The sequence below is a fragment of the Arachis hypogaea genome, chromosome 5, assembly GCF_003086295.3.
Source record: "Arachis hypogaea cultivar Tifrunner chromosome 5, arahy.Tifrunner.gnm2.J5K5, whole genome shotgun sequence".
Lineage (NCBI taxonomy): Eukaryota > Viridiplantae > Streptophyta > Magnoliopsida > Fabales > Fabaceae > Arachis > Arachis hypogaea.
In genome coordinates this window covers 39,718,287-39,731,083 of record NC_092040.1, presented here as the reverse complement: position 1 = coordinate 39,731,083, position 12,797 = coordinate 39,718,287, and the positions used below count along the sequence as shown (strand labels likewise).

The 12,797-nt window shown below is 33.6% G+C and overlaps 1 protein-coding gene across 2 annotated transcripts; it reads left to right on the top strand.

Annotated features, from left to right (window-relative positions):
- The first annotated feature begins 262 nt into the window (after nucleotides 1-262).
- Nucleotides 263-6,486, top strand: LOC112801375 (uncharacterized). Of its 2 annotated transcripts, none has more exons than XM_025844067.3 (8): nucleotides 263-758; nucleotides 922-1,286; nucleotides 1,429-1,509; nucleotides 1,925-2,110; nucleotides 2,201-2,302; nucleotides 2,398-2,469; nucleotides 2,724-2,840; nucleotides 5,063-6,486. In XM_025844067.3, exons 1-8 carry the CDS (start codon nucleotides 572-574, stop codon nucleotides 6,335-6,337), a joined length of 2,385 nt encoding a protein of 794 aa, XP_025699852.1. In that variant the 5' UTR covers nucleotides 263-571; the 3' UTR covers nucleotides 6,338-6,486. The 2 variants fall into 2 exon arrangements, with proteins under 2 accessions (XP_025699852.1, XP_025699851.1); XM_025844066.3 differs by having other exon boundaries at nucleotides 295-758; nucleotides 2,398-2,472.
- Nucleotides 6,487-12,797: the final 6,311 nt, after the last annotated feature.

Here is a 12,797-nt window from a genome sequence, read left to right as displayed (position 1 = left end):
TATTCATTAAGAAAATGCTTTGTTGTTATATTAGTGTTATAGCTTTTATTTCGTTTTTCCTTTACTATTTCTCCAAGTATATATTTTGATTGTAACAATGCTTTTGCTAATGTTAATTAGATAAAAAACCTTATTAATCGGATTTTAATATTTTATGGATGTCTCTCTATTTTCTAGCGTGTTTCTTAATTATGTGTTGGGTGATGTCAGCTTCTCGTTTTTTTTTTTGGTGTACTGTCAGCTACTGGTTTTTGGACATACTGACAACTACGAGAATGATTGGGCCGATCCACTAAGAATTGGAACCCAAAAATAGGGAACAAGACGGTGGTGAAAAAAGGAGCAGAGGGTTTAGCCCACCTCGGTCTCCGTGAGTGGCGTGCAAACTGTGAAGCGCAGAGTCGTAACCCTAAAGTCTGAGCCACTCAGTGGCACACCCTCCTTCCTTTTTCCCGCAAAATATCCCAATCTCTTCTCTTCTGTCTTCTCCCTCCATCGAACCTCTCATTTCTTTTCGTCACTGTAAAATCCTCCAAGCGTAACCACTCTCTCTCCCAAACACCGCAGCTCAATGGCGGAGGAAGAAGTTGTTGCACCTTCTGCCAGCCCTCTTCCCTCCGATTGCAAACGCAAGTTCGAAGATCTCGATTCTGAGCCTACCGAATCTAATCCCAAATCCAACCCTGACGATAACAACGCCGATGCCGCGGTTTCCGACGAAGGCGACAACAAGCGCCCTCGCCTTGACGACGACCTAGGTACTTTATTCCTCTCTTTATCTCGCGCCTCACACAATTTTCATACAGTGATGCCAACTTCGACTCTGAATCTGTATAATTGATGATGTAATTATCATATCAACTAAATTATTGATTTTGTTAATGATGTGGCGAAGAACATGTTTCTGTGTCTTTTTAACAGCTAGTGCAAATGCAAATGGGCATCAGGAGGAGCAGTCTCACAAGCCTGCGGAAGAAACAGTGGAAAGAGTTGATTTAGAGAGTGCTGTTACAGAGGATGGTGAACCTGCTGAGCCCAAGAATGATTCAGAGACGACTGCAAATGAACAAGGTTCTGGTGAAGTTGCCGAGCCAGCTGAGTCCCGGGATGAGCCAGCTGAGGGCCAGGAGGTGCCTGCTGAGGATGCACATGAGAAGGCAGAGGGACCTCCTAAAGAAACTGAAGAACCGGCTAAGGATTCAGCCGAGCAAGACGCTACCGCTGGGGATAAGGAACCGGATTCAGTTGACAATGCTTCAGAGAATGTGGAGATTCCCTCTGATAAGGTGCGGATTATAAAGCTGCTTTATATTGTGAGGCTAGTAAGACATGTTGTGGAGAAAAACATTGTAATTGCTTTTACCTATCTGTATTTCACTCTAAAGGGCATCGTTTTCTTTGTTTGGTTTCTGTTTTACTTGCTTTTAGCAAGATGCTTCTCCTGGCCGAAATCAACTTACATCTGCCACTGAGACCACAACCCGGAGAATTGATGTTCCTAACAATAAGGTATTCCAATTCATGTAGATAGATGCATACATTTGGCTTATTTACATAATTGGTATTTTTTGTTTTATGTCCAAATCCAGTTTGGCTATCCTTTTTGCATTCTGGCATTGAGTCCGAGGCTTTTCGATTGTTAAGTTTTAGGTCATTTACCATAATGATGAGTGATCACAATTCACAACCTTCTTTACTTATTATTATTATTATTATTATTATTATTATTATTATTATTATTATTATTATTATCCAAAGGTTTTAGCAAAAATTGATGATGATACACTGAAATAGACGCCCATATATGCTTTCTTATGTCCTCACTGGAACCCATCTTCTGTTCTTTGGAATTGACCTTTTAATAATTAATATAACTATTTGGAAAGCAGTTTCCTTGATAAGATATATTACCTTTGTGTTTAAGGTTGGTGTACTTATTGGAAAGGCTGGAGATACAATAAAATACCTGCAATATAATTCTGGTGCCAAGATTCAGATCACTAGGGATGCTGATGCAGACCCTCAAGCTGCAACTAGGTCTGTGGAACTGATAGGAAGTTCGGAAAGTATAGATAAAGCAGAAAAGCTGATAAGTGCTGTGATTGCGGAGGTCAGATGCTGTAACCAATTGGAAGAGTTGGTCTCCTTTTTTTTCTTTACCATGTTCTACACATTATTTACCTTTTTGGGGATTCTACAGGCAGATGCTGGGGGCTCTCCTGCCCTTGTAGCTCGTGGCCTTTCTCCTGCTCAAGCTACTATGGGGTCTGAACAAATTCAGTTACAAGTTCCAAATGAAAAGGTGATAAGCTGATAATTTATTTATATTCTTAGATTTCTTTTTTTTTGTCTTGATGCATATTCCAACTGAGTCACACTTTATTTTTATGCATGCAGGTGGGTTTAATCATAGGGAGAGGTGGGGAAACAATTAAAGGTCTGCAAACGAAATCTGGGGCACGCATCCAGGTAGTTGTTATCGTTTACCATGTACCGCTTTCGGTTCTATTCCATTTGATACAATAATATATATTAAAAGTTGGGCGTTGTGTAGTTCAAGAGTATGCTCCATTTAACAAGAGCACTGCTTCCTGTATTATAGAAAAAAAAAATGAATCACCCAAAAAGATTCTTTTTGGGTGATTCATAGTATTGAGATTTTACTAGAATTTTGTACATTTCATGTTATTTTTGGAGCCTGATATTCTTTTTACCTTATGTAGTTGATACCTCAACATCTTCCAGAAGGAGATGATTCTAAAGAAAGGACTGTCCAAGTCACTGGGGATAGGAGACAAATTGAAATTGCTCAAGAATTGATAAAAGAAGTCATGAGTCAGGTTTGTTTTTTATTCTCTTTCTATATCCCGTGCTGAGACAATATTAGTAATTTAGTCGACAGTTGTGCTTAATAGTTCTTTCATTGATGCTTATAATTTTGCATTGTCTCAAAGGTTAATGCTGTTTGTTCTTATCACAATATTTATGTCATGGCTCTATGTTTAGATACAACTCATGAATTAGCTTGGTCTCCTATTGAATCTGAGAACAATTTGCATATTAATTTTTGCTGATTTGGAGCAACCTTTTAATCTTGTACTATTGCGTTCGTACTCTTATTCATACCAACTTTTGTTTCTTCAGTGATTTGAATAGGTAACTGAGATGTATACATCACCTTTCACTGGAGTTATTGGGTAATAGCTTAATACATTTATTGTAGAGTTTTGTTTTTGAGAAACGCTGAACTACTAGAAGTACTATGTAGAAGGATGTCATTATTTGCACCTTCTTGAAAGCATGCATAGTTGGTGGTTGATTTTACAAATTTTCTATAATTACAAGGTCAACTTGTTACTTAAGTTGAAACTGCCATGCAAAATCCTTGAACATTGAAGAATGATTGTTTGTGGATAAGAATCTTTGTAAAATAGGGATCTAGATATTCCTGTGTAGTGTGCCTGTATGATCCATTTATGGAACTGTTTATCAATTTTGCCATACAAGTGAGATAGATCACCTGAAGGGTGTTTGAGTTTGGAAATTGATCAATAATCCATGCCAACGTCAATTAAAATGGTCTAGGGAGATCGTATGTGTAAACCACGATGTCAGTTGAATAATTTATTTATCTTGAAGGTGCCAATTTCGAATTGGTTGGATTTAAAACTGCAGATTTGGCTATTGCCTTTTCCCTGGGGTCAGCATTGCTTTCTTGATGTAGCATAGACAACATATTCACTCTCATCCACTGAAGAGAGGTGGCAGGCATTAGAACCTCGGATTGCAGGATGTTTAATGGTTGGTAAGATTGCTTCAAGACTTAAAAGTTAAAAATCATGATTCAGTAAGACTGTTGTGCTGGCCTTGGTGCTCAAATAGAGCTGCTGTGTGATTTGCATGAGATCGAAGGAAAGAGTCATTCTTGGTGAAGTTATGACGTCTAATGCTTATAACTGTGTTGGAGTTGTACTCCTGCGTGTCTATTTAATTCTGTAATGAAAATACTAAATTGAACAACTCATGTCCTATGGTGTTCACTGAGGTCTGGGAAATTGCTATTGTAGTTGTCATGTGATCAGAGATGAGTTGAAGTATATTGTGTTATTGTACCTAACATATCTTTGACCTAATGATTCACTTGTTTGAAAGGACTAAATATTGGATTGAGTTTTGAGTGTTGTAAGTATGAAAGTTTAGAATAACCGTGTTGATCCTATATGGCAATTGAATTTATTTTGAATGTTGAATGCTCTGATGTGATTCCCTTAATCTACTTAATGCTCTGTATCCATTAAAATTTGCACTTCATTCTCTTCTATAGGCGTCTCTGCTATATGCTGTTTTAGATCAATTTTATTATAACATGATAGTATGTTAGGTGCCATTACTCAACTATGATTGTATAATCTCTTCTAATATTGGTTATCTTTAGCTAGTTACTGGTGATAATACATTCAAATCTAGTGCATTTTGATTTTTCCTTTTGGCACTGTCAGGCTTCCTCTTTTTCATACGTTGTTTGCTGAGGTGAGATCTTTTTCTAGTATAACTGGTAATATCAATCATATGGTGTGATTTTATGCATTTAGTTGATTGGCTTCGGTTGAGTTGAGATGCATGGCATGCTACAGATTTTATATTATTTCAACAGCCTGGTTATTTCATCAGTTCAAGACACTTCCAGCTCATCATTATAGTAGTTCTTAAAATTTAGTTCTTATGACTTGTTGTGCCTAGTGTATGATATTATGATGATAAAATTAATCTATTTGACTTCTTGCCACTAATTTTAAATGTATAGTTCAACATATTTCAACTGTGTTTTGGTATAATACAATGTTTATCCTTGTTGCTGTAATCATCCACTGATGTAGGTGCTCAACTGGTCAGGAAAGATTAATGGGCATGAATATTGCTGTGTTCTCATTTATTTGAAAATTATGATACAATTCTGCCTGAAAACCAAACCTACCTCTAGACAGCATATTGACTTGAGCTATTGTTCTCATTAAGTTATTTTTCTATTTACTGACTTCTGCCTTGTGTTTTGCATGAATAGCCTGTCAGGGCATCAACTGGTGGTTATGGGCAGCAGGGCTATCGTCCACCCCGTGGATCTGGTGGCCATCCCCAGTGGGGGCAACGAGGTTCTCATTTTGGCCACCCAACAGCATATGATTATCAGCATCGTGGTCCATATCCTTCTCATAATCAGTCTTATCCTCCTGCACCGTATGGAAATTATCCTCAACATATGGCCCCTAGGAGTGGCTATGGTTCTGGTTGGGAGCAAAGGCCTCACCATGGCATGCAGGGGCCACCCCCACACAACGGTGGTTACGAGTATTATGGAGGGCAAGGGGGTCATATTGATGCTCCTCCATCCTCCCAGCACCCTGGTTCTGTCCCTCCGCATGGTGCTGGTCCTTCCCCTGTACCTTCTATGGGCCCATCCCCAGCACAAGCAAATTATAATTATGGACAGCCGCAAACCCATGATTATGGTCATCAGCCACCTTATGCACAGGCAGGGCTTCCTCAACAAGGTTATGGACAAGGATATGATGATTCCAAGTTTGAAAATCGTGCTCCTTCCCAGCATCCCTATGGAGGACACATGAACACTCAACCAGCCTACCCTCAGGCTGGGGCCCAACCTAGTTATGGTGCACCGCAGCAGTATGGCAAGCCACCATTATATGGCATGCCACCACAGGGGCAGCCTCCTCAATCTTATGGTCATCCTAGAGCTGCTCAACCAGGGGATATGCCATATCAGGGCTCTACTCCTGCCCAATCATATGGCACAAATATGGCAACGCAACAGCCATATCCGTATGCATCCTCTGGGCCAACTCAAGCATCATATCCTTCTTATGGGTCTGCTCCAGCTGCAGATAACTATAGCCACCCACCGCCTGCATCTGGCCCAGTTTATGCTCCACCCACTGTACAACCTGGTTATGGTCAGCCGGTTTCCCAGCCAGCTGCAAGTTATGCGCAAGTTGCTCCTAGTGGTTATGGGTCGTACCCTTCTGCACAGCAAGCTTACCCCGACCAGCAGGCTCCTAACAACAATGCAGGTTATGGCTACCAAGCACCCCAAGATCCTGCTTATGCCAGTGGCACTGCAACCACGTATAGTGCAGCACCAAGTGGTCAGCCAGGTTATGTTCAACCTGCACCAACTCAGATTGGCTATGAGCAGTCTAATCCTCAGTCTGCTGGTTATGCGGCTGTACAAGCGAGTGCTCCCGCTGCATATGGCAAGACATTGTCCCCTCAGCCTACTTATCAGTATGACTCCACCCAAGTGTATGGTGCACAGCGATGATTATTTTTGTAGTGACTACATTATTATAGTGTTAGATGCTGTAGTTGATGTCTTAGTGTAACTTTCCATTTGTTGTAATCTGTACCGCATCATAATATGAACATGACAAAATCTAATTTTAAGTTGGTGCGTTGCAATACTTCCGTTTATCACCAATGTGTTCCTAATATGCTCTGAACTGTCATTCTGTGATTTGGTTATAAGAATTTGGGAAAGTGCAGCTAGTATGAGTAAAACATAATTCATTGGTACACGAAGCTGATCAATAGTTTCTTGCATTGGGCACTTAGATTAGCAATATAGGCCAAGAATGATTAGAAATGTTAAAAAATTAAGTTTATTTTAATAATTTTTATTTGTATAATTGTTTAAAACAATTGATTATATGAGATAATTAATTTGTTTGGATATTTTAACTGAAGTTATTTTAAGATAATTTATTGTGTCTGAAATATATGAAAAAAAGGGTTGTTTTAAGTTATATAATCACAAAAAATGAATATGAAATTATTATTTGAATTATTTAATATAATTATTTTATGTGAATGTTAAAAGTTACTTATCTTTATGTTATTATTTTGGATCACATTATAATTTTGTCCCAATTTTTTTTTGGTGACTATAATTTTGTTCCAATTGAATAAAATTCATTTGCCTTTCCGAAAAAAAAAAATTACCAACTAGTCATCAAGTATAAAACTATATATTGTTGTAAAATAAATAAATAAATAAATAATATAAATAAAAAATATAAATAAAGAATTTTAATATTATTTTTTAATGTTGTTATCTCAATATAACAGATAATTTATGTTTTTTGATAATTCATTTTTTCGTATGTTGGAACGAACATATATAGAGAGAAGTGTTTTGTTTTTCTTGTGTGTTTGGTCTCCAACCATACTCCTATTATTTATATATGTGCAAAGTTCACTTTTTTAACCTTCATTAATGTTCAGTCCAACTTTAAAACTTTGTACCATTCACTGTTAGAAGTTTGAACCGCCTAAATAATTTTGATTGGAGAAATAAACCATGGGTGTTTAATTGATAGACATCTATATTGTAACACTCCCTCTTGGATGTTCATTAGGAATATGCCTTATTAAAATTTTATTAAAAAAAACACAATAAAAAAATTTTAATGAAGAAAAAAGAGTACAATACTTTTTGTGATGAGAATTGCCTCACTAAAAACATTGTTAAGAAAAATCCAATAGGGACAAAAACTTGACCAAGAGAAAAAGAATACAACCTCTTCTTGTCAACATTATTTAATATCTTAAAATCCGTGCATCCCAATTTAATGTACCAATTTTGATTCGCATTCTCAATACTCATATTGAGTTTTTTCAAAAAGATCACAAATCTTAATTATATTAAGGCCAATTATAAATTGTTTGTAACAAAATAAATCTCAAAAAATGCTTGCAAGAACAATTCTCGCAAAATCCATTTGCTTAATGGCATTTCAACTTTTAAAGTTGTTTAATTCAAAATATATTGCCTAATACTCTCACTAGTTTAAATAAAATCTTTGATAGTCATACTATCTTACTTTGGGCACTATACATCTTCTAAAGATGTTCAGTAATAAATAGTGGGTACATACTTTTGAAATTAGAACTTATGGTTATCAAAACAACTCATATTGTAGTAAAATAATATTTTAGATACTTCACAAGTACTTACTATTCCATCACCAATTTTATTGGACAATATTATTTCAATAGGATTATCATGTCCATGATAACCCTTTCATACATAAGAACAATTCTCAATGTATAACCAATTTATTACTTTCAAGTATGTCATACGAAAAATTGACATATTTAAAAATTTAAAATATAAAAGTAAATCAAGAAATCTATATTTCTGGCAAAATTATTTAGAATCGTGAATGAGTACCTTAGTTGTCAAGTTGTTACTCATACCTATTCTAAATAAACATGATTAAATTATATCCCATATAATTATAATCCCAAATAATTACCTAGTTGTCAGACAATTATTTAACTGAATTATATTTTATACTCCTAGGTTGTCTAGGTTTAAGTATAAAATTAATTCTCCTTATACATCATCATATGCATAAATAAATTCCATCTTTGAGTACAAGTTTTCTAGTTGTCAGGTTGTTCCTTGTAAACAAGAGATAAATTTATTTTTTTGACAATCTCCTAACTTTTAGAATTTATCTCCATTATTAGAGAATTTCTACCAGTATTTATGGATTAAATTTTATATTTCTAGGTTGTCTAGGTAAAATATAAAATTAAATCCCTAATACATCAAATATATACTGATTATTATCTTGAACATAAAACTCTTGGTTGTCAGGCCGCTCTTTATAATCAAGAAAATTAGAAAAACTAATTTCTAAAACTATAATGTTCAAAACACATCAATCAAATCAAAATTTGATTTTTCATGTACTAACGTTCAGTCTTAAAAAATTATCAAATCAAATTTTACCTTTATATATACACTTATAAATAAGAAACAAATAAAATATATTTTGCATCTTATTCTTTTTACTCTGATCAAAATCACAATAAAATTTAATATATAAATAAAATCAAACAAAATATTTGATTATAAATATAATTTTTATATTAAAAGAATGATAATTTAATCACAATTAAATAATTAAAATACATTAACTGTTAATTTATTAGAAAATCATCTCATGAAAATAAATACATCACATGCTTAAAAATAAGTTGAATTAATCCTATTAATTCACAAACTTTAAGAAAATAGGAATAACAATTTAAACACAAAAAAGGCAAAGCTCCGATACCACTAAAGGATTACCATGTGTTCATAACACGTAGCGGAAGAAAAGAAGGTAATCCTAAAGATCTATTTTTGTGTTTAAACTTTATTCTAATAAAAATATAATATATAGATCAGATCTAAATACCTGTGTACGCTACTAAAAATCACTTTCTCCTTCGATAGTATGAAGGCGCTATGCGTATCCACACCGAGACCAATCTTTACTGTCAACTTTTTGACCAATGGATATCTGATCTAAATTGAGAACCTTTTTGCAACTCTTTGCACGCCATAAAATTCTTCTCCAAGAATCAGGCTCACATATGTTTATATGTGTAGATGTAAAGGAATAAAACTACTCTTGTTATTCTCGTGTCTTTCCTGTACTCTTGACATACATATATATAGTATGAGATTTGTTATTGATTTTAAATTTGAATCTCAATTCAAATTTAAAACATATTTTGAAATTCTAAATCTGAATCTTTCAAATTTATGAATCATATCATAACTCAATTTGAAACCAAATCAGTTAGGATCTCATCTAAATTTAGAATTCAAGTTTAGAAATAGAATAACTAATTATTCTCAAATCTCATTTAATATTCTCAATTATCATATTATTATTATATTCTTGGTGCTAGCAAAGAATATAATAATATTCCATTTGAATTAATATAATTATTTATTTGATCAAATTAAAATAATAATTAAATAATTCTACAGCAAAGATTAGAACACTCGTTAGTGAGTGATCCCATAGGTTCAATACTAAGCGGGTAGTAAATTAGTCATACTAAATTTACTAATCAAGGTTGGTGTCTAACAACACTCCTCAACGACTCGATAGCATGAAGTAATATATTTTTATTAAGAACCTTAGAAAAACAAAGTATAATTCCTTCTATCTTTTCAGCTCTTGGTTAACACTTAGAGTATGGTTTAATTGTCAAACTCTAACTTGTTACCATTATTATAATGAATTGTGAATGACTTAAGAAACTCATTTCTTCATTCATTCAATCTCCTTGACCAATGTTTTATTCATCTCAGTCATTATAATTATAGAGCTCACTCTTTACCGAGAGTTGATAGATTCCTTATTGACTAATCATTAATTCTACAAGTATTTAATCATACCCAATATCCATTCAACTAGCACCCTAGGGTATTAGGTGTTCGGAATCAAAGTATAATAAATACATTAATTACTATGACAGTCGCAGGTAAAAGGAAACTCTATTACTATGTTCATCTTGAGAATATCCTATTGACAAATATGCGGTTATTATAACCATTAGGAATTCTCAAAGTGAGTTAGTTCAATGACCATATCTCTATATGCACCATCTATATATATAATTTAATAAATGAGATCTATTACTATTCATCCAATGAAGACCATTACATATATATTGATCTTTTCGGATTATTAATGTCCTTTTTAATAATCCTATGACCAAGAACAATTTAGATTAAATTATAAAAGATTTATCTCCCAATATTATGATCACTATCACAATGATAAATCTCTAAATTTAATCAAGGACTTTATTATATTAATATTTTAATATAATAACAATAACAAATTATTTGACACATGATTGATTGGATTGTGGTCATTCTTATTCCCAACACTTAATGAATGTGACTTATTCATATAAAATCTCTTCAAGATCTTTTTTTTTTGTATTTGTTGTTTGATGAATAAAGATCCCATTATTTGTATATTCGATCTAAATGTCGAGACAAAATTTAGTCTTTTCAAGATCTTTCATGTCAAACTCTTCTTTTAGAGATTTTATAATTGTTGGAATCACTTCAGGGGTTCCAATAATATTTAAATCATCAACATACACAGCAATTATAATAAATCCATAGGCAGATTTTTTATGAAAACATATGGGCAAATATCATCATTCTTGAATCCATTTTTGGTCAGATACTCAATAAGACGATTATACTACATTCGTCCAGATTGCGTTAGACCATATAAAGATCTTTGCAATTTGATTGAGTATAATTGCTGCAAATATTCATTGGATAATTTAGATATCTTTAGTCATTCAGGAATTTTCATATAAATAGCAGGATCTAATAATCCTTATAAATAAGTTGTCACCATATCCATTAGATGCATATATAGTTTATGGTATGCGAATAAATTGATCAAATAATGCAATGTTATTGCATCTACGACAGGGGGATATATTTCTTCATAATCTATACCGGACCTTTGTGAAAAATCTTGTGCCATAAGTCGAGCTTTGTAGCGTATAGCTTCATTTTTTTCATTTTATTTTCTCCTAAATAACCATCTGTATCCAACTGGTTTTACATCTTCTAATGTACGAACTACATGCCCAAAGACTTCACGTTTTGCAAGTGAGTCTAACTCAGCATTCATAGCTTATTCCTATTTTGGCCAATCATTCCTTTGTCGACATTTTTCGATTGTTCTTTGCTCAAGATTTTTACTTTTATGCATGATGTTTAATACCACATTATATGTAAATATTTCATTGATAATTATTTTATTTTGATTCCATTTTTTCCTGTAAATACATAATTTATCGAGATCTCATCATTTTCACAATTTAAAGAATTTTCAAGTACTTGAACGTCTTCTAGCGTCAACACTATATCAAAATTTTGGACAATTGTTAGTGTCCTTTCAGTGTATTTATCTTTTTCAACAGGAGTACCATTTGTCTTAGTAATATCAAATGCCTCTTTTCTTTTGCAAGGATTTTTTTTTGGAACCAATTGGTCTACCACGCTTCTGGCGTGTACTTGTTTCAGTAGCCATGTGTCTAATTAGAACATCAATTTGAATTGGAGCATTTTCGACTGGTATGTAGGATTTGGTTATCTTCTTTGTATCAGAAAATACATCAAGCATTTTATTTTTTATTCTTTTCAAATGTATAATCTTTTAAACTTCTAGTTCATATTGTCCTAATTGTGGGTCTAGATGCATTAACGATGATGCATTCCAATTAAGTTATTTCTCAAATGGCTTATTCTCTCCCCTTAATGCTGAAAATTTTGATTCATCAAAATGACAATCTGTAAATCGAGCTTTAAACACATCTCCTATTTGTATCTTAAGATACCTCACTATAGAAAAAGAATCATATCCTACATAAATTCTCAATCGGAACATATATCATATACCTAATTGACTACTAGCCAAAAACTACTTACAAGGGATAAAATTGATGGTAACTTGTTGGCCTCAAACGAAAAAGTGTTGCGGCATGTAAAATCGCATGCCCTCAAACAAAAAATAGGGAGATTTGTTCTCATAAGTAGGGGTTTATCAATTAATTGGAGACATTTAGTAAGTGATTTTGGTAACCTATTTTGTGTGTGAATATGAGCTACTAGATGTTCAACACTTATTCCGTTAGCCATATAATAAGCATCAAAGGCTTGGAAAGTGAATTCATCAGTATTATTAAGACAAATTGCTTTCATTGGATTTTCTGAAAAATGCATTTTTAATCGAATAATTTAATCAAATAATTTCGCAAACGCCAAGTTGCTAGAAGACAATAAGCACATATATGACCATTTCGAGGATGCGTCTATTAGGACCATAAAGTATCTAAATGGTCGACGTGGTGGATAAATTGGTCCACATATATCTCCTTGAATTCTTTCTAGACATTCAGAA

What these genes read in the sequence shown, in the direction of transcription:
- LOC112801375 (XM_025844066.3), top strand. Translation starts at nt 572, where the DNA reads ATGGCGGAGGAAGAAGTTGTTGCACCTTCTGCCAGCCCTCTTCCCTCC. An exon ending in TACAAGTTCCAAATGAAAAG is followed by an intron (nt 2,303 to 2,397) that starts GTGATAAGCTGA and finishes TTATGCATGCAG; the next exon opens with GTGGGTTTAATCATAGGGAG. An exon ending in CTGGGGCACGCATCCAGGTA is followed by an intron (nt 2,473 to 2,723) that starts GTTGTTATCGTT and finishes TACCTTATGTAG; the next exon opens with TTGATACCTCAACATCTTCC.